The following is a 24,395-nucleotide window of genomic DNA, read 5'->3' as shown; positions in this document are numbered from 1 at the left end:
GAAGATACCATATCAAAAGCAGTGAGCTATGCAATGCTGGGCATAGAACAGTGGAGGAATCCTTCATTAGATGGCTCAAAATGCAGTGATTGTTTGCATAGCTCTGTAATTAATTCTGTGCTGTTTTTAAAGGAATAATGGGGATACTGTCCTAGAGATATGTGAGTGTCAGGGATGATTAAAAACAATACATCTAATTTAAAATGGCCAGAAAGCTGTGCAATTTCCAATTTAATTCAACAAAAATGAAAAGGTTAAGGGGGAGGGAAGCTGACATTCAAAGGACTGTAATTTCAACTAAAAAGCATTTTGGATTCTCTTCGTGTATGTGGTTTCAACTAAAGAGGACTAAGCATTCACTATACAAATGAATAAAGTCTAGATTTGTTATCACAAGAAATTTTTAATATGGTTTGTGACAAGCAATATCAAAGTTATCAACTCTCAAGCTTCATCTGAAACCAGACAACTCTCAGCAACAAAAAATGTTGTGCACTGATAAACATAGGAGGCATATTGTATTTTTAATTAAATATGAAAACATGAGCTGTGTACATTATTTTTTTCCTTAGAAAACACAGCAATTTCAAAAGTTTATCGTAAAATATTTTCATGAAATGAGTGAACCAGCAAACACATGCACTTGTGTGCCTTCCCCCCTCCAAAGATAAACGTGATAAAGAGACATACGCGGATGTAAAAGTTAACAGAACAAGTGGCGTTTTGTTGTTGTTTGGTTCTTTTTGGAAAGGATGGAATGTAACATTGTGCTCGACTTTCTATGTCACAACAAAAAATATTTGGTGCAATATTTTAACATTTCCTTTTTAAGTTTCAATCTGGTGGAGAAAAATACCTTTTTCTATAATAAAATATGTCTGTTCTTTTTAAAACGTAACTTTTTTTGCACAAAATAATTTTGTAAACTGTCATTTCAAGGGCAAGGTAGGCGGTGTCATGTCAATGTCCTCCCCCCATTTAAAAACGTGATCTGTTATCTGAAGCAAAACAGGGAAACACAAAAAAGAGCGGAGCAGAGGCTGCTTTGCAAAGAGAAAGGAGGGTGTGTTGGACGGGGAGAGGGGAGGGAGTGTGTGGTGGGACAGAAAAAAGTTAAAGGTCACTTTCGCCATAGAGCGCCGTGGAGAAAGACATGTAGTCCAGGGCACCAGGTACAGCATCACGGCCATTGTACGGTGCCATTCTAGCAATGCAGTACTCAGCCTGATCAGGAGGCAGTTCCCGCCGCAACTCATCCACAGTGATGTAGTTCTGCAACGAAGACACAGGATAAGGAAAATGTTATCTTCAAAACACTGACTTTCATCAGGGGGACACTACTCCCTGCCCCCACAGGGCAGCGGACGGCAGTCAGGGGCTGACCACAACAACGAGACTTGTACCGTGCGCCCATACACAGAGCTCGCTGGGCACGCACCTGTGAGGAAAATGCAGTTGCTCTCCCTACTGTTTGGCTAAGAAAATGTTTTTACAGAGGAGAGGAGGATTATTTTTGCAGGAGATATGCTGGCACGCCTGAAGAAAAGACCCGGTGGGAGTTCAGATAAATTGTTGTACCTTCTTCTTGAAAGTGGAAGTCCGGCTTCAGGCAAACAGGAAGAAGCAGAAATGTCATTTGGATCCTGCCCCTCACTGGCAGCAGTTCGTGCTGCTTGGGAGCTGCCATTCCCTCTCCTCAGAGTGTGGAAAGGAGCCAGACCCACTAGCACTGGCTGGTGGCACCACTGCAGGCAGCAGATGAGTGAACACTTCTGGAAGCTTTCACAGCTCTGCTAATAATTCTTGTCTTTCACAGCAGACATTTTTAATAAGCAAGCAAAAAGTTTTACATAAATTTGGCTTCGGGAGACTCATTCGGCTGAGCTGAGGCTAGCTTGGCTTCTTTTCATGCAGCTGGTAACAGTAACTGCTTGTTAGCTAACCAGTAGGTTGTGTTTAGCTAACTGACTCGCTTGCAGTTTTCTGAATAAATGACTCAGGTTTCAGAGCATCTCTCTCTCTCTCTCTCTCTCTCCTTTGGCTTTCTATTCCTTCTTTCATGCCTTCAATTTCATGACTGGAATGAGTAGCAGATTTTTCTTCATAATGAAATACGGTCTGATTCATGCTATAGTCACTAGAGTGTATTAAACACTGACAGTTATATTTAATGTACTGTAAAGAATAAATGAGTTAGTAAATAACACTGTATCTCCAAAAGCTTCCTTTCTCAGTGGTAAGCCCATCATAATAAGCTGGAATTTTCAGGCCTCGAAAGACAATAGAACTGGCTTTAGTCAGCTATTGTGCCTTAGAGAAAGATGGGCATCATGGGTTTCTACATTACAGGTTATGAAAAGATGATTAGTGAAGCACCGAAACCAATACTGGATGAAAGGATAACTCATTATAGCCTGAGAAATAGAATCCCATGTTTCACATGAGATAAATAAAATCATGAGAAAACACAGAGAATCGTTAGTATTAGAAATACCACTTATTCTTTCAATTACATTGAAGACCAGCGGGGATTTTTATGTAAGAAAAATAAGAATATATTATTTTTATATCATCTGGTTCCACTGATGTTGCAAATTTAGAAGAGTAATACTTCAGCATCATTCTGCAATTTTTCTTATTTGCAACCAATTTATTATTAAAATATGCCCTTTTAAAATTGTACAGCTTGCAGATACAGCCTATCTTTAATGACAACCTAGTATTGATTGTATAACAACTGTAGTGCCTGACGGATATCTAAAAAGATTGTCTCAAGTCTATGGCTGTCAGTAATTAACAGTTTTTCAAGAATAATCAAGAACCATCTGTTTAATTGTAATCATACATTTTAAAGTAACAAATCGAAACTAAGCTCTTAATTTTTTAATGCGAGAGTGGGCAGCATAGTTCTGCTGATCTGCTGACAGCTGAACAGGACTTTCAAGTGCCTTGGCAGGCTGCTCATTAGGCCACACTTTAGCCTTGCACTCCTCCAGCACCGCAGCGTTCCTGTGAAAATGCCCTCCTTGCTAGAGAGTGCTTCCCTCACCACTTTCTCTTGCAGACAGGAGGGAAAAAGGAAAGAAGGAACAATACAGATTGGAAGAAAGACCATCGAGCCTCACCTTATCTCCAGCCAGGATCTTGAAAGAAGCCATAACCTGGTCAGCAGTATCTGTATCTGCTGTTTCCCGGGACATGAAGTCGATGAAGGCCTGGAACGTCACTACACCCATGCGATTAGGGTCGACGATGCTCATGATGCGGGCAAACTCTGCCTCTCCCTGGAGAACAAGAGAGCCATGTAAGCCTGGACACTTGGGCAGCAGTGCCATGAAAGTGAGGAGAGACTGTTCAGCAGCACATCTCACGGCTGGGAAAGCAAAGTCAAACAGAAACAGCTTCAACCCTTTATTAAAATACACTCTTTTTTATCTGGCTGTTGTGTACAAATGCTTCCCACTCATTTGTTCTTTGGAATAAAATATTCTCAGCTGTGCCCTAAGATAGCATCCAACTCCAACTAGTTCTAGGATAATGCTCCTACTAGGGAAAATATCATACAGACTCAAGGGGAAGATGCAGCTTTCTCTGTAATAGGTGTTGTGATAGATGTCCATAGCAATATTGGAAGATCTGCATTCATTAAATCCTTGTACTTCCTAAACTTGCACAGTTCTGTTCTGCTGCTGGAACAGAATCCACCAGCAGAGACCTCTCTGGGGCCTTGAATGGTATCTGGTTCATCCTACCTACATAGGCTTTGGAGAAAAGGACTTCTATATCTGGAGAGGCTCGGGGAAATAGCTTTTGCAGGAGAGGTTCTACAGAGAACAGAAGTTTACTACAGAAGGCAAAACCATGCTGTGAGTTTTCTGGTTCTCTGTAGGGTTTTTTTTTTTTGTTTGTCTTTCTCATATAAACAAAATATTATCTATTCTCATCTGTGGGATTCCTTTCTCCCCAGGTAAGGAGGAGAAGGAAAGCAGAGCTGAGTATTCTCCTGGGTATATGCTCTTCTAACACCTCCAGATCAGTATACCTTCAAGATTAATTGAAGTATCTAATCAAATGTTGCTGCAGATTGGCACACTACATCAAAAAGAGTCTGTGTTTACACTGGGTTGATAAGGAAGACAAACACTGCTTTGCCTGACATAAGGAGCTCATACCAAGAGTAGAGCTCAACATTTTTGCACCGTGCTCTTCTCCTGCCCTTTGATGAATATCAGTCTTTGGTGAAACCCTCTGCATTAGTTATCATGCCTCTCGAGGTGCCACATGAATGTGCAAGTGCTTTGGTGAGGGAAAAGCTACAGGGAAGATGACTGGAACTTGAACCTACATACATGAACAAAGAGATGTGAAATAAATGGCAGGAACGAGAGCAGCAACGTTTGAATGTATTCAGAAATCAGGCTTCCAGAAGAGTTCAATTGACGCTTAGGTCCGGGGAGCTTATGTGTCACCATGTAGAGCACACGTACCAGTATAAGAAAGTTTATTGTTTTTTCCACTTGTAGCTGCACGGTTTGATAAACGCACTTCTTATTTGACATACAAAGAATTAAGACAATGATATCAGTTTTTTTAAATCTTCAGCTACTACTGCAAGACAATTTTACATGTACTGGATTGAACTTCAATTGCTGGAAAATAAGATTGCATTTACCTTGATTCACACACTACACATTCTCCCTTTCTTTCTGTAGGTGGCTATAAGAATCACTTTGAACAGAAGTGATAGAGGGCTCTACATTACCATATTGTAACCCATGGAGATAAGGCAGGCTCGGAAATCTTCACAATCCATCATACCAGTCTTCTTCTACAGAGAGTGATGCAAAGATGGGAAAAGCCAAGAGAGAAAAGGGAGACCGATCCAGGGAGAAATGAACCCACACGAGACATTACAGAGAATGAGTTTTAGGGAGGAGGAGATGGAAAAAAGTATGTACAAGACAATGAAAAACAATGTAGCAAAGGTATTTTGTGAAACCATGATGTAAAAGTTGTTTTGGACACAGAATAGTTAGCACACATGGAAAACGTTGATGATGAAAAAGCAGAAGGAAGATGTTAAGCAAGACACATTGAGAGATGGACAAGAGAAGGAGTGTTAAGTGACACAGAAGTAAACGGAATAGTTTAAAGACATAAAAGGAGTTTCCACAAGACAAACCATTATGGAATTAAGAAGGAATAGATACCAAGGTACATTTAGAGACAAAGTAGAAGAGAAAAGTGATGCATATATAGCCAAACAGAAGAACAGCAATGACAGATAGATTAAGACAAACGAGAAAAGAAAGGAAAAAAAAATGTTATTTTTTCTTAGCTTAATATCTGGCTGTGTTCACCACTAGCATTCAGTACCTGTGCATCGTTTCCAATATCGTAACCCAAGCTGATGAGACAGGCTTTGAATTCCTCAGGGCCAAGTGTGCCGGAGTGGTCCTGGTTATGCGGTGTGCCAGGCAGCAGGACATGCAGTGCCAGTGGGGTGACGGTGTGGGGCAGACAGAAGGGAGACACAGGAAATCAAAGGGAGGTGGAAAGACAACAAACAGGTGCACCATGCAGTGGGTGAGAGGACAGGGAGAGGAAGAACGACATGCAGATAGAAAGAAACACAGGAAAGAAAAATAAAAAGTGCACAACATTAGATATCACAATGACATTTCAGGATGTGCTAAAAATGCTCTTGGAACAGTTTCTTCTGAGAAAGCTCGTCACATCTTGAGAGCTTTTGAATGATAAAAACAGTCATTGCTCAGAAGCCTCAAGATCTCCATCTCCCAAGTGAATTACTTGCATCACTGCTTGTTATCCATAGTGCCAGAAACCCCGTGTTTCGCTAGTAACCTGGAGTGCAGTAAGCAGGAAGAGGCAGTGGGAAGCATTGCCTTATTCTTTTAGTCAAAAGTCCCACCAAGGGAGTAGGTGAGGGCAGGTACGTTTGGCAACACACCCAAGGAAGCTGAGCTGTCAGGGCATCCCAGGAACAGACAAAGAAAAACAGCTGAAGCTCGAGGGAGCAGTGTTATTGCTGTATTTATGAGACCTGCACATAAGGTGGAACTTTGACTGGCAAGCTGTTTGAAGTGCTCAGCTCTGAAAACAGCGCTACTGTACAGCACGGCACAATGAGGCTTGGCAGCTGCTCTTTCCCTTGCTTATTCCCTGCTCTCCCAGTGTTCGGATGTATCCATGATCACAAACTACCACATGAACTGAGAATCCCCATCCGCCCCACAGAATTTTAGCTCAGGACAGCTCCATGCACTGAAGAGCCCCTGATGGCAGCCACCATCTCTGGCCATAGACAGGAAGCTACAAATAGGACTGTGGGGCCAATTCCATGTGACTTTCCTCAAAAAATTAGCTTTTTAAAGCCAGTGTTAAGCCCTCATAACTCAAATACACAGCTGAAGATTGGGAAGACATGTTCTTTCTGCATTATCATTCAGACTGTTGTGGAGAAAACGCAAATGACATAAAGGTAAAAATGTTAAATCTACAGGGCTTTCTGGGGCCTGCTAAGGAAGGAAGAGATGGTTTTGGCTTTCCTTTGAAAAGCTAGAGAGTGGCTCGAATGCGCTCAGCAATCTGAAAGTGTTGTCAGCCTCTGAGAGGGCAGGCTGCAGCCCTGTTCTCGGGAAACCTTTCAAACAGTCTGGTTCGTGCAGCAAATGGTGGAGGGCACCTACATTTTCATCACTGACTTAGTACCCGCAGGCTGCTCATGGATTTCCAGACAACATTGAGGGGGTTAATGACTGAGCCTACAGAACCAGTCATGAGATGGTGTCAGGCTTGGGCTGCTGTCTCTGCCTCCCTGTGTGAAAGCTTTCTGATTTGGTCGATAGAAGGATGCTAGCTGATGGCTTCTCACCGTACAAGGACGAGCTGCAGGGAGGGTGGATAATCAAGGGGAGGATTTTCTTTGAGGAAATCTTTTTGTCTTGTACCTGTTAGCGCCTTTCCATGTATTTCCACGGTAAGGCAAGGCAGGCTTTACATCAGGGTTTATCTACGTTATGCAATGCCATGCTGTGCATAGATCCTCCTGTTTGCTTCATACAAGAGCAATGCTGTTTTTTTCAATATCAATTTATGTGATGGGGTATCAGAGTGGAGGATGGCTGCTCCAAAGGATTTTATAAATCAAGATAGTGAAGCTGAGCTAAAAATGTCATTTCCTAAATAAGCCTTCAAACATTTTCAAACCTTATCTTTATCAGGGATCTTTGCATTTCAGATATACTTATCGTCCAGCCTAATGATCACTTGGCAGTCTCCCTGCTCCACAGGAGTAGCATTTTTAAGAATGCAACATATTCTGTTAATCTAGCTTTATCACAGTGACTGTTTCTTATTGCACAGCGCAGTCTACATGGAAGCTTGCAGCTTACCACGCTACAGTCAACACTCACTTACCCGGTCAAAATGGTTGAAAGAGGCTCGGAACTCATTCATCTGTTCCTGGCTTATTCCTTTGGCATCACGGGTCAAAATCTGGTTTTCCACTTCATTAATGGTTCTAGCAATTGTTGTTAATAGCTGCTCCCAGCCCACTCGGATATGCTGGAAAAAAGAGAATAAGAAAATTTTAAAATTAAAAAGTAGCTCTTCTGCTTCTGAAGCTACTGGATCAAATGTGCTACTTGTTGCGATCCTGATGGCCAAGGCAGTCTATTTGCTCAGAAGAGCTTCCTTCTCATCTGCAGGGTGAGCCAACCGGATGTTTAAAATGTGAATTCTGACTGCAGAAAGTATTGAAGAGGCCAATTTCTGTTCATAATAAAGTCGTGGTCCTATTGCAAAGGTCCTTTCCCTTGTAGTGCAACACAGTGAGGGCCTTTAACACAAAAGATAACCAAACCTGATGCTTCTAGGACTTATTTGGACAGAAAACTCCTTACATGAACCAAGAAAATAAATGAACCACAATCCTTGAAATATACTGGTGCTCCACTACGTCTGTGGCTAGAGTTGGCCAGAAACCAAAAGGCAAGTTTCAAAGCCTGTCTGTGTTTTGCAGGACACATGCTGAATTCAGGTTGTTTCCACAAAACCTGATGTTGTAAACAGAAAGCCAGACTCTTATTTCGAAAAGGTTCTGCTGGACTTTTTTCTTCTTCCATGCCATAGCAGCTCAAAAACACCAACACTTGTCTGGGCTTTCTAATCCCAGCTATTAGGCTACCACAGCCAGGTGGCAGGAGAAACAAGACCAGCCAATTTTTCACGCAATACTGTTAATCTTATTTAGGTTACTTCTACTGTCTGTATGTGGAAGTACAACAGACTGGGTTGGCATAAAGAACAGTAAGGCTGAAAAGAATTTCAGTGACGTGGTGTTGCATGCCTGGTCATTCTGTCAATCTCTGCCTTCCTTAGAGCCACAACATACTGCCTGAACCGGATGTGGTTGGTGCCACGACAAATCAAGCTTTCTGATCTGCTGGCACTACACTCCAGCAGGGAAAAGGCACTGCAAAACATTTACCTCCATGGTGTAGTTGGTGTGCTTGTTGTCAAAGATAAGCGCCTCCTGGATCTGTTGGTGGTCTCCCTCCAACTGGTCAATCTTTGGTTTGTAATTCACAATGCTTTTCTCATACTGCCGCAAGTGGTTGAGCTGGTCCTCCAGAGTCCCATGCATCTCTATTGAAATGCGGCCAATCTCCTGCATTGCAAAGCCAAAGAAATTAGACCCTGTTAGAAGGAAAAGCTTTAACATGGCAGATATTTAATGCAGCTATTTAATGCTTACACAGGATGATGAATCAAAACAAAAATACATCTCAGAGAGAAGTTACTTTTGATGAGCAGAGACTGTCAGCAAAAATTTCAGCAGAGCCTTGAACATTTTTCAAGTGGAGTGCATCATATAAGATGCACCTAATGTAAGGATGCAAAAGAAGGAAATTGTAGTTCATAAGCCAGTACTGTAGCAAGACAGAGCTGTTCATAAGCCAGTACTGCAGCAAGACAGAACTTTTCCTGATGTGTTGTCTGCCACTGTGTTAATTCCTCCACACAGTAATATTTCTGTAATTGCTTGCTTTTTTATACCTTCTACCATCATTAACAGCTTCATAATTTTCATCTTACCAACTCACAATTACTTGAACTCATAGTTTACCTAAAGAGAGAAGATCCCCATTAAAAATGTTTCTCTTCTGCTCATGTTCAGCACACTAGATGTATTTATTTTCTCATGTGTACCAATAGCTGTGTGCAATTGCTATGAAAGCAGTTCCATAAAATATACTTCTGATGCAGGGTCTTTCCCATGCTGCATATAATTTCAACTCTATTAAAATACTGGTGTTCCCCATTCTAGGTAGCATTTTTTAATCTCTTTACTAAAGAGTTAGGGGAAGAAAAGTACAAGCACTTCAGTAACTGATACCAATCTTTGGATTCTCTGTATTTGCTATAAAAGTTTCCCTTGTAATCTCAAGGAATAATGACCACATCAGTAGTAAACAGAGAATCAGAATAAAAGAATCAGTGAAAATCACAGAAAAGAGAACAAAAATGACAAAAGCTGTACCTCCATCTTGGTCTGAATCCAGGGACCAATGACATTGGCTTGTGCACCAAACTGCTTACGAAGTCGTTCATTTTGCTGCTGGCGAGCATGTTCTTCCATTAGGGCCTGATCCCTTCTAGGAACCAGCTGCCGCACCTGGAGCAAAGAGTAACAAAGTGTGCATTTAATACATATAAAAGCAAATGAATAATAACTGTAGAAACTGACACAAGGAAAGGGAAACAGAGAAAGCGCAGAGTCCCACTGTAAGTGGGTTTGTGAAGGGGCTGCTAAAAAAGGCTGAGGGCTGCAAGAAGTGCTTAATCCTGGCCACTTTTTAGGGGAGCCCCAAGAGGAGAGGGTGTTGGACCTGGGCACTCTCTAGGGTTAGGGTTAGGTTTTGGAGAAAGTGCAGAGTTTCACTGTCAGTGGGGTTGCAAACAGGCCTGTAAGACTAGGGAGAGGAGTGTTTGTTCTGAAAAGAGGCAGTCAGAAGCTTTAGGCCTTGCAGGGAGGCTCATGGAATGTGAATCCTCTCCAGCACAGGATGGATTCTGCAATTTCATCTCATGCCACGAAAAGCAGCTTTCATCCACTATCTGGGGTTTTTGTGTCTGACATTTGCTTAAATGCAGTAGTTGTAGTCTGCCACTGATTTTGTGGTAAGGACCATCAGCAGGTATTGAGAGTAACTGCTCTGTTAGTATTATAGCATTAGAAGGCTCCTTGTCTGTGGAGGCTGAATATCTGAAGGGTTGAATGATAGAGAAGGACACTGACTCCCATACTGTACTTGCTTTTCAGGTCAACAGAGAACTTAAAATCTTAAAGTTCTTAATTTCACATCTTTCCCTAGAAAAAGAAGAACAAAAAGAGACCTGACACCCTTAGGCATTTATTTTAAAGGTCTCTTCCACCTTCCAAACACATGGCATTTGAGCCAAAAACATATGACAAATGCGCAAAAGCTCAGCAGTAAGCATGAGAATAACTGAGAGAAAATAATCCCCATCCTGGGGCCTCAGTGACTGAGCAGCAGCCTTTCCCACACTAACTGCAACGTTGTAAAGAACTCACATGTTCCCATTTGCCATTGATCTCCTGCGGGGTGATTGTAGTGTAAGGATTCGTTCCTGCCATGTTGACGTGGTACGTCTGGACAATCTTCGAGACTTCATTGTGGATTCCCAGGATGGCCTGTCGCTCCTTGTCGGCATCTGGCAAAGTGGCTTTGAACTGTTCGTGGGCTGTGGTCAATCCCTGTGGAAGGAAGGTGGCAGCAGAAAAGAGCATTAGTTACCAAATAGCCCCTTGAGCAAATATATCCCTGCTGAAGTAACTGCAAAAGCTTACACATTTCCAATATACAAAACAGGCTACTCTAACAGACTTCCAGTATCTCTCAGCATTACTGAACAGGTTGTTTTAAGTAGTTAAATGAAGTCTCCTTTTCCCTCTCTTTGTTTCTGTCCTGTGTTGACCAGAAACAGAGATCACATCCCAAAACATGATGGAATAATTCTGGCTCACAGTTTAAGAGAAACTGTTTCTCTAACACCGCTGTGTGACGGGCTGTCTCCTTAGGGAAAACTGAACTGCTAGCATTACTTTAAAGTGGCCATATCTCACAAGTCTAAATGCATCATATAGTTCTTCTCCCACTAGGTATGTACTAGTTCTACAACAAAGATGACTCCAGATGAATAATAAAGTCAGATCCAGTCTGATCAGTTTAAGTTAGAACTAGATGAAAGTCTTTCAGACCACAGCAAACCTGTACAGGCACCATAAGCTCCTGTTGCTGAAAACTGCTCCTTCTCCCTGTACACAACAGGCCCTTTCTGTTCCCCATCTGGCTGTGGTGCTCAGACTGTGATCCACAGACTGAAGGTGGGGGCATGCTTGCTGGTAGCTTGTGGACAGTTGACAAGCCAGTAGGTCCTGGCTTACTTCCCACTGCTTCTACAGGCCTTTAAGATACTTTGTCCCAGAAGTCTGGAAGATCAAGACTAGGGAGGCAAACACAGGGGAAGAGGCAGCAAAACAGATGTGAGCCAGAGAAGCATGTGCAGGGATAATGGCAGGAACAGTGTGGACAGAAGAGGGAATGAAAGTAAACCTCATAACTGACCACTTTCTTACAACACATACACTGCAACTACTTTTGTAAAATTGCTTCCTTACATGGTGACTCATTACTTCACATCTGCTGCAGTGGCCACAGAAATGTAATGCAAGTCTGGGAGACTTGGGAAATATTCTGCAGTCACAAAGAGATGATGGAAATGTTTAAACACTGTTCATATTTGTTCTGCATTATGAAAGACTTAGTGAATCCCTTTATTCAAGATGGAAAAGGGTGTAGAAAGGCTTCAGTAACAGAGCTCAAACCATGCTAGGGCTATATTACTGCCTCTGTCTCCCCGACTGCCTTGTGTCCCCTGCCGGTTTCCCATTCACTGCCTCACCAATAGCCATATTGCGGTCAACCGTCAACCATTCCTACAAAACACTCATAAGGTTTTGACAAACTGACCAGGTCCTGAGAAAGCATAATCTCAGGAAGAAATTTCAGCAGTAGTGCAGCAACTGCTAATTGTAAGAATATCCTGGCTGTTCATCTCAATCAGCTATATCCAAATGAATATTTGGATCTTTTCAGGAGCCCATCAAGCAGAAGAAACAAACTCCCCTCTAGAACTCAGAGAAGGATAATTTCCGCTCTCAAAGGTCTGAAAATTACCTATAGGTACTTCAAATTGCTTTCATTACGCCCTTTCAAAAGGGGAGATGTCCCTGTTGTCTTACAAGAGGCAAGAAATCCTTGGCTTCAAATGGCAATCCACTAACAAAGCACAGAATTCTGATGTTTCCTATGCTCAGCACTGAAACCCAGCTGGCAGCTCAACAACTGCCCTCATGACACATCACAAAGGACCAGATGACGTGAATATAACATTATATAGGACAACTGACGCACAGAACCTGACAGCAGCACTAAGTTTTGTTCATTTTGATTTAAAAAAAAAAAACACCTAACAAATGCAAGACCCTAAAAGATCCTCTCAGCTTTCCAACTCTCACTTGTAAGACTGGAGTCACAACGAAAAATCCACTTTCAGTTCTTCGTACTCAGCTAGAATAGTGTGAACTTGACTCATATCTACTCAGATACAGGTTTTTGGAAGAGATCAAGGAAAAGCATAGTCCTTTTTGTTGCTTGTGCTAAGGCTCATTCACTAGAGCAGCACCATCAAAACATGACCTAAAAATCTGGTGCCATTAGGAATTCGGGTGACCTCTGACTTCCCTCTATCCCAGCATGGCTGGTGCAAATCACTGCTCTGTACCTGGATCTCCTCAATGGTGTGAACAATGAATGTGTCCTGCAGGTCTTCCATGGCCCCTTCCATCCAGTTATTGAAGGGGGCAGCTCGTTTGGCATATTCCAGGTACAACTGGTCAATTGTTTCCAGCAGCTTCTCTGTCCTCTAAGATGCACAAAAAGAAAAGAAAGAAAATCAGGGAAGATGGTTAGAGAATAAAAATCACACAGATACGTGGGTTCTTTGAGTTGCTCCATCCTTTCAGACCTGCTTGGTACTCTCAGGAAGGCACTACAGTAAAAGTCTCTGCTGAGACATTACACACAGGATGGAATTTTTCCTTGCTCTGAGGGAAAAATATGAGGTCCTTTGAAATGAAACAAAACAAGGAGTCTTTTCAAGCAGAATAAAATTACAAACACAGAAGACTAGAAACAAATCAATAGCCTGAGTAAATGAATGGTACTGTAACTGGGCTGGAAACAGAGAAGGAGGCTAAATATACTGAGATGTAGCTCAGGATTACAGTCTGGGATTTCTAGAAGTGGACAAAAAAGGCTGAAATAGGATGTTCATGCCCACTGCAGCTTGTTTCCCACAAATGACCTACTCATGTAATCCCAAAAGTCCAACTGGCAATATGACTCACCTCTAAAGCCTCTCTACGTTTCTGGGTTAGAGCACCCAGATTATCCCACTGATCACAGATCTTCTGGCACCTGGCATTGACACTCGGAGAGTCATAATAGTCCAGCTCACTATGAGGGGTGGAGAAAAAGAACAAAACACCAAATAAAGACCTTTTGGTGAAGAATGATAAATACATTAGAAATCTTTATCAGCCTTAAGAATAGATGCAAACTGAGGGCTCGTGGTCTCTGCAAATGAAGTATGCCAGGAGGACAGCAGTATCTAGCTTTGGAGACATTGGCACATCAAACAACTCAGAACAGGAAGAAAAATAACCACCACTCAAGGCTGCTCTTGGCTGCCTGATAGGAATAACTTGGCACTGGGGGAAGGGAGTAGAGTCTTTACTCAGGCTGGGAATAAGCAGATTAAAAGCAGCAGTATGGCCCTGTATTCTGCTTAAGAACATCACGTAGGCTAGCTACCTGCATGTACCTGATATACATCAGGTGTAAAGGCAACAATAATTTTATTACGAATGCAAAGAAGTCACTTGTTTTAAGACTTGCATAGGAGAGATGGCAATCTTCAGCAACAATTTGCTTATTTAGGACAATTCCAGAATTACAGTGCAAGTTTCTCTCCAATAAGCCAGATAGATAGTGTTTGGCTGCGATGTCTGTAGCCTGGCATTTCTGGAAGAAGGGCTGTTAAGAGCATGGATGGAAAAAGGAGATCATGGGGGTAGGGGTAGGCTGAAGCCTGTGGTTTTGCACTGCATTTTGCTCTTGGTTCTGTGTATGATCAAAGAGGGAGAAGCTTGTAGGCAGAGGGAGACAAGCCAAACTGTGAAGTGTCACCCATAAAAGAGAAGGTGGAATAACTCGCTGAGCTACCAAAGGACCCTGGGCAATATGATGAGCATTTCTCTTAAGCAGTAATACAGGTTTCAACAGTTTCCTCCTACTTCATTTCTTCCCATCATTGTACTGCCCCTCCTGAGGTGTGTGGGCACAACTGTTGGTGGAGTCTTGCAGAAAACTAGTCATGAAACTGCCTTGGGCTAAAAATAACTTTTTCTTTGCTGGGTTTTTAATCCAGATCAGTTCCTTGATCTACTTTGCTGCACAGCAAGCACTGCACCTGAAATAACTGCGCCTGAGTCTTGCTTATAATGCACTCAGGCCAGATCACTTGTGCTGGGGAGTTCAGTGTGCCCATGTCCCCACACATGCCTGGTATGAACAGTCACACATCTTCTTGATCTCCCTGGCAGTGCATCTCTGCGAGAAAAAAGAGCTCAGCCATGTTAATTTCAAGGCACAGCGTTTTTGCTAAGATGAGAGACAGCTTTGGAAGGGTGGCAGAGCCTTCTGTTCTCACACTTTGGAGGAAATCACCTCTCTCTCAACTAAGGACACATCCTTCCCTGCCGCTATTAGAGCTGCAGCTGTTTTGTCTGGCACGTAGCATTTGCTTTGGAAGTGGCAGGTCAGCTAATGCTTGCTGACTAACTAGCCTCAGTTTTAATCTTACTGACATGGAGGATTGCCTTCAACTCTCCTCCTGTTTCAAGGTCAATCCTCCAGTGGTAAAGGGAACACTTCTGTAAATCTGTGTTGGTAAAGGAGATAACGATCTTGATCCAATAATCCTGATTTTTTAGAGAAAAACAGTCATTCAGCCCAAGAGAGCTGATCTAATCCAGACAACGTCTAACTTGAGATAGGTTGGTGTGATATGGAAGTATTTTTAATTATAGGAAACAAAGTGAAAGCCAAATAGCTCAAGCTGTTTTTGCCAAGAAACACACAGGGCTTAAAAATCTCTCCCAGTGCTCTTCCCAACAATCAACTTTCCACTCTGATGAGACACCATTTATCCTGCTGACTGGTCACTCCTCACTCCAGAAAAAGATGTAGAGGTGAAGGTTTCTAAGCCAGGGGGAAGTCCAGAGGGAACTGAGTTGCTGGAAAGAGCCCCTGGTGCAAGTGCTAACTGGATGCACACAGCATATTATTCGTGGGGCAAAGTGCCTGCAGTGGTAACGGAGGCCACCAAGGGCCGAAACAACTGATTTTTTTCCTTCACTTTTTTTTGATAAAACAGCCAACCAGGAGTCTCTGAAGTGCATGCTATCCTCTGCTATTTCCTTCTGTTCCTGGAAAAGCCGAACGGTGCTTCGACTCTGAAACCCAGCAGGGGCCAAAGACAGGTTTCCTCTTTAGAAAAGGGTTCACAGCAGCATAACGAGCTGGAAAATAGTGGAAACTTGGCTTGAGAATGTAATTCTGCCTCCCCCTCATCAGCACCCACAACTCAACCATTTCCTGGCCTGCTTTTCTGGTGTGTCTGGATACTGAAGAGCAGTATCCTAGATACAGTTTGGAAACACTTGGACTTCCCAACATTTTTGTATGGGAATGGTTTCGTGGCTGTCCATAGGGCAGAGGGCAAAGCTGATCAGGTCTCTCTGGCCCCAAGGATCTAGATGTATGCTGTGGTGCCGTACTTCAGCTCTTGTGCAATAGCAGCAATCTGTTCCACACGGTCTTGGTGTGCAGCCAGGTCGCTCTCAAAGGCCTCGTGTTTCTTCAGCAGGGCCTTTATCTCCGAGAGGGTAGCAGTTTCATAATCCTTCTGCTGCAGCATCGCTTCCTTACCTGAGGAGGGAGCCAAAGGACAGGAGAATGAAGGACTGGACCCAATGCTCCCAAAGCCAGCTCCCCTGCACCTAGACAGCCCTGGGGCTCTCCATTTTGCACTTTCCCCACTTCAGACACTCCGCTTAAGTCTTGTCCTCACACATACTTGCCTAGAGTTGCAAAATTATAACTTTCAAACCACTGTGAATGAGTTTGCCATGATCAGCAGAGATGCAAATACCGCAGCTCAGGCCACTGCAGTCACAGTTTATACTGAACTCATCTCACTGTGTGCAAACTGTGCTATGCTAGTCCTGTAAATGCCAGCTGCAGCATTTACTGTACAGCAACCTCTTCTCTCCTCCGTAGCTCTATTTTATTCAAGAATCTCACTCTGTCAGTTAGGGAATGCTGACACACAACAGAGATCAAGGTGATTTTCATGATTTTTTTTTCTAATACAGTAATGTGAACCTCTGAAAAGGAAAATCTCATAGAATAACCCATATATGATCCATCACTTCCTCTCCACATAACTGACAGCACTATGTCAGGCAATAGGAAGCATGTAAGCTGGCATTTACCATCTGTCCAGGACTCGTGAATAGATGCCTTCTGCCGGAACTTCTCTGCCAGGTGATCCAGCCTCTCTAGCCTCCGGATCTCATTCAACAACCACTCCTCATAGCCCTTCTCAGCCTGCTCTAGGCCACCCCAGGCATTGTTTATATCCTAGGGACATGAGCATGGGAAGAAACTAGAGGTTAGAAGTTACGGTAGAAGTACTTCAGAATTATTCCCAGTGGGCTACATGGTTCAAATTCATTGGAGAGAATGGCTGTGGGCTTTTAATCTCAGGGGGTTGTGCAGACAGGTCAGGAAGACAAAGTGTCAGACTTAAGATAAGCAGGCCTAGCAGTAGTTAGGATATAGCGGTCTGCATGAGAGAACCTCTCTAAACATTCCCGCACATGAAAATACAGCAAAACCCAAGAATTTCTGAATTAGAAAGAATGAGAGGCACCCAGACATCTCCTCATAAAGGCATTGAACTTGTGAAGAACCTCAGAGTCTGGGTTAGAGACAGAGGAGCAATGATTTCTTGCTCCTCTCTTATTATGGACTTACTGAACTGTGTTCTGTAGGGTTCCTACCACAGAATAGCTCACTCTGAAGGTGGACATTGCTCTGCCCACCAACAGTCATAAACAAGTTTCATTTTTCAGAAACAGCTTGGGTATACACGCTCTGTTACGCCCACTCACCGAAACCATTTTCCCTTCTGAAGGCATGAAGGCTGGCCGGTTGCTGAGCCGTAGCTTGGTCTGCAAGGTGTTGAAATTGATCTCAAGTTGGCACTTCTCTTGGACTTTGGGAGGCTTGTGCAGGCGACGGTAGTCCCTGAAGTCCTCCAGTTTCTGCTGCATGGCTTGCATGGTGTTCTCTGGTGCCCGATTCTCCAGCCAGGGGATGGTGCGACGGATCCACTCCAGCAGCTGAAAAAAGCAATGACAAGAAGCCTTGAATTGAAACTGTTAAAACTACAGGTGTTGGTCTGATCTTACTAGGGACCGTTTACTTTCATTTGCTATCAGAAAGGTTCTGCCTACAGCAGGGCTAGTAAAGAAAACCTTGCCAGCCTTTTGGGAATTATATATTTTTTCCTTATAAGCAGCCCATTCCTTACCACACTGAGTAGTACTGCTTGTTGCAGCACTGCCAGTCCAATGTGCTTCCATAGCTTTCACACATTCAGGACCAAACAATGTCCTTAGATTGCACCAAAGCCTGAGAATGTTGCTGGGCTGTTGCACAACTAGAGGATGCTGTAAGTCATATTGGCTCCAGAGGCGTCTGACAGGAGAAAGCAAGTTGTTGCCTCCAGTTACGCTTTTTTTCACTCTAGCTGCTTAGAAGTCAGCATTGCCCTTTGAGTTGCGGAGCTGGCAAGGTGGCAATGAGCAGTCTATAGCATGAGTGAAGTAATGTCCTATGCTTTTCAAACCAGGCTGAAAATAGGCTTATGGGTTATGTTTGACCTTTTGTTCTCCATCTTTCCCTCCCTACTTATCTTCCACAAACGTACTCCAGACCACATGTGGTCACTTTTACAGATCCACAGCTGTCAGTCTGTCAGCCTTCTCCATTAACCAACGCAGCCTCAGATTGTACTGTACACAGATTCTTTCCAGTTATCAGCAAACGCATATTTCTCTCCTCAGTTATCTCTTAACATCCATTTTCTTAAATCCAATTGCCGGCTTATGCAGTATGTTGGCATACAGTTTGTATGAAAGATATCATAAGACACATACATAGTTCTGAGCAACACAAGTCAAAGCAGCTTGATTTTTCCTTAAATTTTATTATTGTTGTGGCTGCTCCTAATAAACTGAGAAACTTAAAACTGCTCCATGGGAGTTTTCCACTTAAAAGCTGATTTTTCTTTCCTTTAATTTTTCTCAAGCTAGAAGGGAAAGAAAGAAGCTTCTTGGAAAACACAGGCCAATAGCGCTGCCCAGGATTAGCTCTAAGTGTTAAATGCAGTTCCTTTCTACATAACACCACCCAGAAACCAACAGTACCACGGACACCTACATCACTGGCCAGTTTTTCGTAGTCTTCCATGAGCTGTTCATTCTCTTGGTTGACTGCCAGCACCTTGCAAATACGATTTGCTGCTGTCTCCGCCTGCCAAAGAGAAGAAAAACAGGAGAAGGGGAAAAGTGTGAAAAAGTTATAAACCAAAGTTTGCTGCTTAGCTTCCTGCTACGTATCTGTGGGTAAAGTCTCCTAATCTTGGCTCTTGCAGCCTGTCTGTGCTTCAGCACATCTGTCCTGACCTCTCTGCATGTCATCAGAACTTCTTTAACACTTTTTCTTTCCCCTTCTATGGAGAGTACATTCCTTCAGAGATTCTGAGCTTAGGTGATCCCAGCCCTGTGTGTTGCGAGACAATCACCTTTTATGCTTTTTCAGAAGCCGTTCTTACAAGAGGGCCCTGCTGTCTGCTTCCTGCCAAAGGGACTCCAGCTACCTCTTTACAACAACAGTTTCTGTCATCACTTCCACCCCTCTCACCAACATGCAGAGCTGCAGCACCAGGAACTGCATGGTGTCAGTGTGATGGGTCTCTCTACTTACTTTTACCTATGGAACACAATACCTATCTGCACAGAATCATAGAGTGACTTGGGTTGGAAAGAACCTTTAAAGATCACCTAGTCCAACTCCACTACCATAGGTAGGGACATCAGGCGAATACATATATCAGACTTTGGAAATGCTCTAGATCTGCTTTGAAGACAAAGCAGTAGATATCCTTCAACTCAAATTCCACTCAGCAAAGATGTCTTCCAGCACTCCTTATATTTCTGGCACACATATAACAGGACTGTGTCCTCCAGCATCTTGCCGCATGACACCTACCATGTATTCAGGTTCTTACGATCCAGCTGAAAAGAGGATTTTTACTCCCTTTCTTGGTAGTTTTTCTGCTTACTATCTCAAAGTAAATCTCAAAAACAAAACAAAACAAAACGAGCCTGTTGTTACTATTCAGTTGGTATTTTTTTTTCACATTATGGGACCAAAACCTGTCTCTCTGCAGGGAGCTGGACACGTTAAAACATGAATTTGGAACACAGCAATGCTCAGAAAAAATCCCAGCTATGAGCTCAGGAGTGAACAGCCTGCCCCAGAGTGCCATAAAAGTGTTTGGCATGGGCAATATACAGCAGGCTGATTCTTGTACAGCATTTATCTGTGGATCTGTGCAGCTCCCCTTATCAATATTTTGGCAGGTGCAATGCTGTAAAGCCTTGGAGGACGTAGCCCTGTGATGGATGTCAGGAGACTGCTCAGCATCTTCTTACTGCAGCACAGGTATTGTCCTGGTGCCTAGGTAGGTGCTAGAGCTACCTGTAGGACCCCAACAGAGGAGTACTCTTCACTGAGCCACAGAGGCCACACGGAGATGAAGAGGAGATCACATGCCAGCAATACAACAGGCCAGTTGTCAGTGCTGTGCCCTGTCTTAAAACTCTGTGTAGGAGTGATACCAAAAGAAGCTTTGCTGAGCTTATAGCTGGCAAGTTTCAACCACTTTCTGTTCGTAAAAGGCCTTTTATTACCTGTTTACTCAATCCTCAAGGCTGTTTGAAAAAAAATCCTCTAATTTTTGCAGCTGATGTAAGGCAGCAAGAACAGCAATAAAGGCACAGGCCATACAGTGACATACAGATTGCTGAGATCTCAGGGGATATGATGATCTAAGCCATTTTAAGAAGCTCTAAGAATGTATATACAGTGATCTGCCCCTTCATTAAAGTCGGTCAGTTAGCAGATGCAGAGATATTAACTAATTAGAAACATACCAGAGCAAACTGTATGTGAGAAAGCCATTTCATTCAAAAGATAATCTGTAAAAAGTGTAAGTGATGGTTGTATTTATGAAAGCTTGTACTTTGATCTGTTTTTAACAAAAGTTTGTACTCTAATGGATAGCCTTCTGGTATCCAGAGAAAACTTTATAGGCTTGGGGCAAAATGATCTGTCAAAAAAACTGCCAGAGCCCTACCATGATGCACCTAGTGACCGCAGGGAACGGGCAGTGACAAACATTTATCTCCGTCTTCCCAGGAGAGGAGCTCTCTGTATGCTCTCAACTCTCCGTTTCTTTTTCATATCCTTGGAACTCACTGCAGCAGCAGCCAGCTGTGCAGGAGGGACCCCATTTGGCATAGGCACATTTACATCTTTCTAACAATAGATTTCCTCCAGCTGCCCAGGGCTATGTGTGTATATATGTGTTGAACATCTGTCCAAACACAAAAGCCCTCTGAATGTCAGCAATTACAACATTATTTGTGTTACCCTAATGGTTGACATGCAGAGGCCAATCTTCTTCCTCTCCTGCCCTAGCACTAGCTTCTCTGGGGTTCTTGCCTACTCCAGACTGCTCTGTGCAGCAGAGGAAAGGCTTTGTGGTCACCATGATCATTAATATCATAAGCAAAATGTTACACTGACTTGGTCTGAGCAGGGCAGGACGAAAGGACTCCAGCATTTTCAAGTGACCTTTGCAAATACCCCTCACACTGCTATATATGTGAGTTCTGTGGAGATGACAACCTCAGTGAAACGCTCTCAGGTAAAAGAAGAGTTGCACATTAATGTGTTTACTGCATGAGGCCAAGGCATCTGCACGTACATATTCGTTAGAGGAGTGAAAAAAGACATTTAGTGCTCCCCATACTGCTGAAGGCAACTATGCACTTAGGATGCTCAGGCTGGGTCCAAACTAGTCAGGATGCCCACAAGGCATGGGGCAGTACTGTCAAGATGCACCATCCTGGGCTCTGAAGTCTGCATAGCTGTATTCACCAAGGACTTATATGATCTGATTAGCTTTGGTACAGCATGGCACTGACGCATTATACTATTTTCTGTCAAACATCATGAATGGAGGGCAAGCCTAGGGCATTCTGCTTGATACTGCACTGCTGTGAGATATGCATGTCCTGTTGGGTGGACTCAAACAGAAATCTGAATAGCCAAAGAATAGCAGAAGGAGCAGTAACTTCTCCGCTTTCTGTCTTTACTGTAACCCTAATCTGGACTGCTTAGGAAGGAAGTGAAGTTGTGTCTCTAGCTCTTGGTTTCAGGTCTCTTCTTACAGAAGGATGATAAAGGAAGGCATTCCCACAGAACACTACCCAGGGAGGGTGCCTGCCTGCGGCCCTCTGCCCTCAGAGAACCATCCCAGAATACTGTATGCCAAACACAATCTTTTAATAAAATGGTAAAACATTAGTTAGAAATTTTCACCCCCAGAAATCAGGTTTACAAAATATTAAGCTGACCGGTAGTAAACAATCATGCATTTAGTGTGAAAGTCAGAAGCAGTTAGAAAACAAGCAAACCAACCAAAGCAAGTATACCTACAAATATATAACAAAATGGCATAAAGAAAAAGCAGCCATCTACACACACATCAGGCTGGGGACCCTGTACCTTCAAAGGCTCGGTACAAGAGAGTGAAAGAAGCAGAAAGCGGCTCATGGGACTTCCCCTTCAGGACTGGTGGCAGTAAGGAAAAATCTGAATGAAAAATGGAGTGATATCACAGTCAGTCACCTAACCGTGCACAAGGTGGCAACACGTTACAAGACACTTTGGCCTGGGGCTTGCACTCAGTCATCGCTCTACATTTGCCCTAGGATTTGAATCTGTCACTCAGCAGCTGGCTAAGGTATGGCTGGAGAGCTCCAAAAAGGAGATGTGCCCCTCCTGCCAGGTCACCACTAAGGTGCTAGACCATCAGGCCTACTAAAAATGTAATTAATGATTAAATTCGTAATCTTCCCTATAAACAAGTTACACTACATGGGTTTGAAGCTTTAATAACTACAAAGTTCCATCATTAGTTTTCACCCCAGCTACTCGGTTCAGGCCCTGAGGCAGCAGAAGATTTTCAGTTATCCCAGTAGGCCTAGCATCCATCTAAACTGCTGATGAGAACATGGGACCTGCTAAGCAGGTTTCCGAAGGGTGGAATGGACACAGATAGAAGAGAAGGGGATTGAAGAGGGACATGGCCACTTCTGCAGGAGGCCACTACTCTCCTTGTATTTGTGGTTTTCTCTTTCCTTAATTTGGAGTTCTCTGGGTTAAGCATGGAGGAATCCCTAAGGGGCACCTGGCAAACAGCAAGCCTTACCACCGCAGCCTGAGTTTGGAGGATACAACTGTCAGAGACAAGTATCAGCTGGATGGAGCTTGTAGCCTGGTGTTAAGGGTTTTGAACTATTTACAGAGCAGGATCCCAGTGGGAAATTCACGTCTACATAAATCATGCCAAGTGGGTAAATGTACTGCACTGCTGCGGGATCCATTTCCAATTCATTGGAAAGGAGACATCATTAATACAGACGAAACAATGCAGGGAACAAAAAGCTTGACCTGAAGAGTTGCTCCCTGCAATCTATTGCCTGTTTGCCCTCTGAAACCCAGCATGAGCATGGAATCTACATCAACGCTGAGCCATTAGCATAATGTTGTACAAAAGAGATGGAGTCTTTCTGGAGTCAAGCTAGCCCTCAAGCTGGGCAGCACACAGACTGTGCCTTAGGTATAAAAGACCTGCTGAGAGAAAGAAGTTACGAAAATAAGGAGATTTTACATCCTTTTTATAATGAGAAGGATCTGGTCTTGAACTTTGGATTTTATTGTTCCAAAGCCCACAGTCTGAAGTTAGTGATGATCCTGTGGAAAGGCTACAGCCCAGTCAGGCTATGGCTTGGGAGGAAAGGCTGGAACTTTTTCTTCTGTTTGGAGGACTGCAGGGAAATAGATGTTTTGGAGGAAGTTCATCCAAAGAATGTGACTGTAAGTGACTACTTGGTTCCTCTGAGGACAAATGTCCCAGTGCCAGGCAAAGAGACTGGAGTAAAGAGGAAGCAGAGGAAGTACTACTGAAGCCATAGGAATGGGAAAAGCAGGGGAAAGAGAAATAAAACATACAGGTGGTTTGGGAAAGGGAGGAGAACGACTACGAAGAAGAAAGAAATTGAGAAGTGGATGTGCTTAGGAAAGCTTGAGGCCTGGTAGGAATAGACTTTGTGGCTGGAGCACAGAAGTGCTACAAAAGAGGCTACTGCTATGTAATCAGTTGATATGGTACAATCTAGGAAAAGACGCCTGACCTATCGAGGGCTAAGTGTGAACAGAAGGCAGGCAGCACAAAAAGGCCAGGCTGCAATGTCCCGGACCAGGTTGATCCGATTAGGGTACTTCTAGAGATGTATCACCTGGCCAGGGTGAGGCCCACTAATCACTAACAAGCAGTACTGACTGTCAGAGCAGACATTCCTCTTTCTATGCCAACTCAATCAAAATGCTTTCTCCACCACTGGGTGTGACAACTGAAGAGAAAGATCAGCTCAAGTGCGTTTGAAAGGACACCTAAACCACTTCTCCAGCAACGCTGGAGCTCATGCATCCAAACGCAAGGCTGGATGGGGCACAGCTGAGACTGCTGAGCTGTGCCAGGCAGAGGGGCTGGAGCTGCCCTCGGTGGAGAGAACCAGTGGGCATGGCGGGGATGGGGAGGGGTTGTTAGCAGTAAAGTCTCACCTTCTGCGCCCCTGAGAAGGCGTGGTAGTAACATGAAACATAGGTCATTATGGCCTTCTCATCCGGCCTTAGCGTGCCTATAATATCTGTGCAGAGAAGGAAAAGAGGTTGAAA

At 43.5% G+C, this 24,395-nt stretch overlaps 1 protein-coding gene across 5 annotated transcripts in view; it reads right to left on the bottom strand.

Annotated features, from left to right (window-relative positions):
- The window catches only part of ACTN1 (actinin alpha 1), an 82,695-nt gene continuing 58,683 nt past the window's right edge, over positions 384-24,395 (bottom strand). For 2 of the 5 annotated variants that reach the window (XM_021403739.1, XM_021403741.1), the window contains exons 9-21: positions 18,744-18,836; positions 17,411-17,641; positions 16,730-16,877; positions 16,013-16,163; positions 13,520-13,628; positions 12,895-13,035; positions 10,622-10,804; positions 9,566-9,700; positions 8,513-8,692; positions 7,441-7,587; positions 5,377-5,457; positions 3,126-3,284; positions 384-1,272 (exon numbers count right to left, since the gene is read on the bottom strand). In XM_021403739.1, coding sequence (XP_021259414.1) covers positions 1,114-1,272; positions 3,126-3,284; positions 5,377-5,457; positions 7,441-7,587; positions 8,513-8,692; positions 9,566-9,700; positions 10,622-10,804; positions 12,895-13,035; positions 13,520-13,628; positions 16,013-16,163; positions 16,730-16,877; positions 17,411-17,641; positions 18,744-18,836 — 1,917 coding nt within the window. In that variant the 3' untranslated portion in view covers positions 384-1,113. Of the gene's footprint in view, positions 1,273-3,125; positions 3,285-4,762; positions 4,829-5,376; positions 5,458-7,440; positions 7,588-8,512; positions 8,693-9,565; positions 9,701-10,621; positions 10,805-12,894; positions 13,036-13,519; positions 13,629-16,012; positions 16,164-16,729; positions 16,878-17,410; positions 17,642-18,743; positions 18,837-24,281; positions 24,368-24,395 lie in introns of all 5 variants that reach the window. The other 3 variants (XM_021403743.1, XM_021403742.1, XM_021403740.1) reach the window with 3 other exon arrangements.

This window comes from Numida meleagris, chromosome 6 (assembly GCF_002078875.1).
Source record: "Numida meleagris isolate 19003 breed g44 Domestic line chromosome 6, NumMel1.0, whole genome shotgun sequence".
Lineage (NCBI taxonomy): Eukaryota > Metazoa > Chordata > Aves > Galliformes > Numididae > Numida > Numida meleagris.
This window is presented reverse-complemented; position numbering and strand designations above follow the sequence as displayed.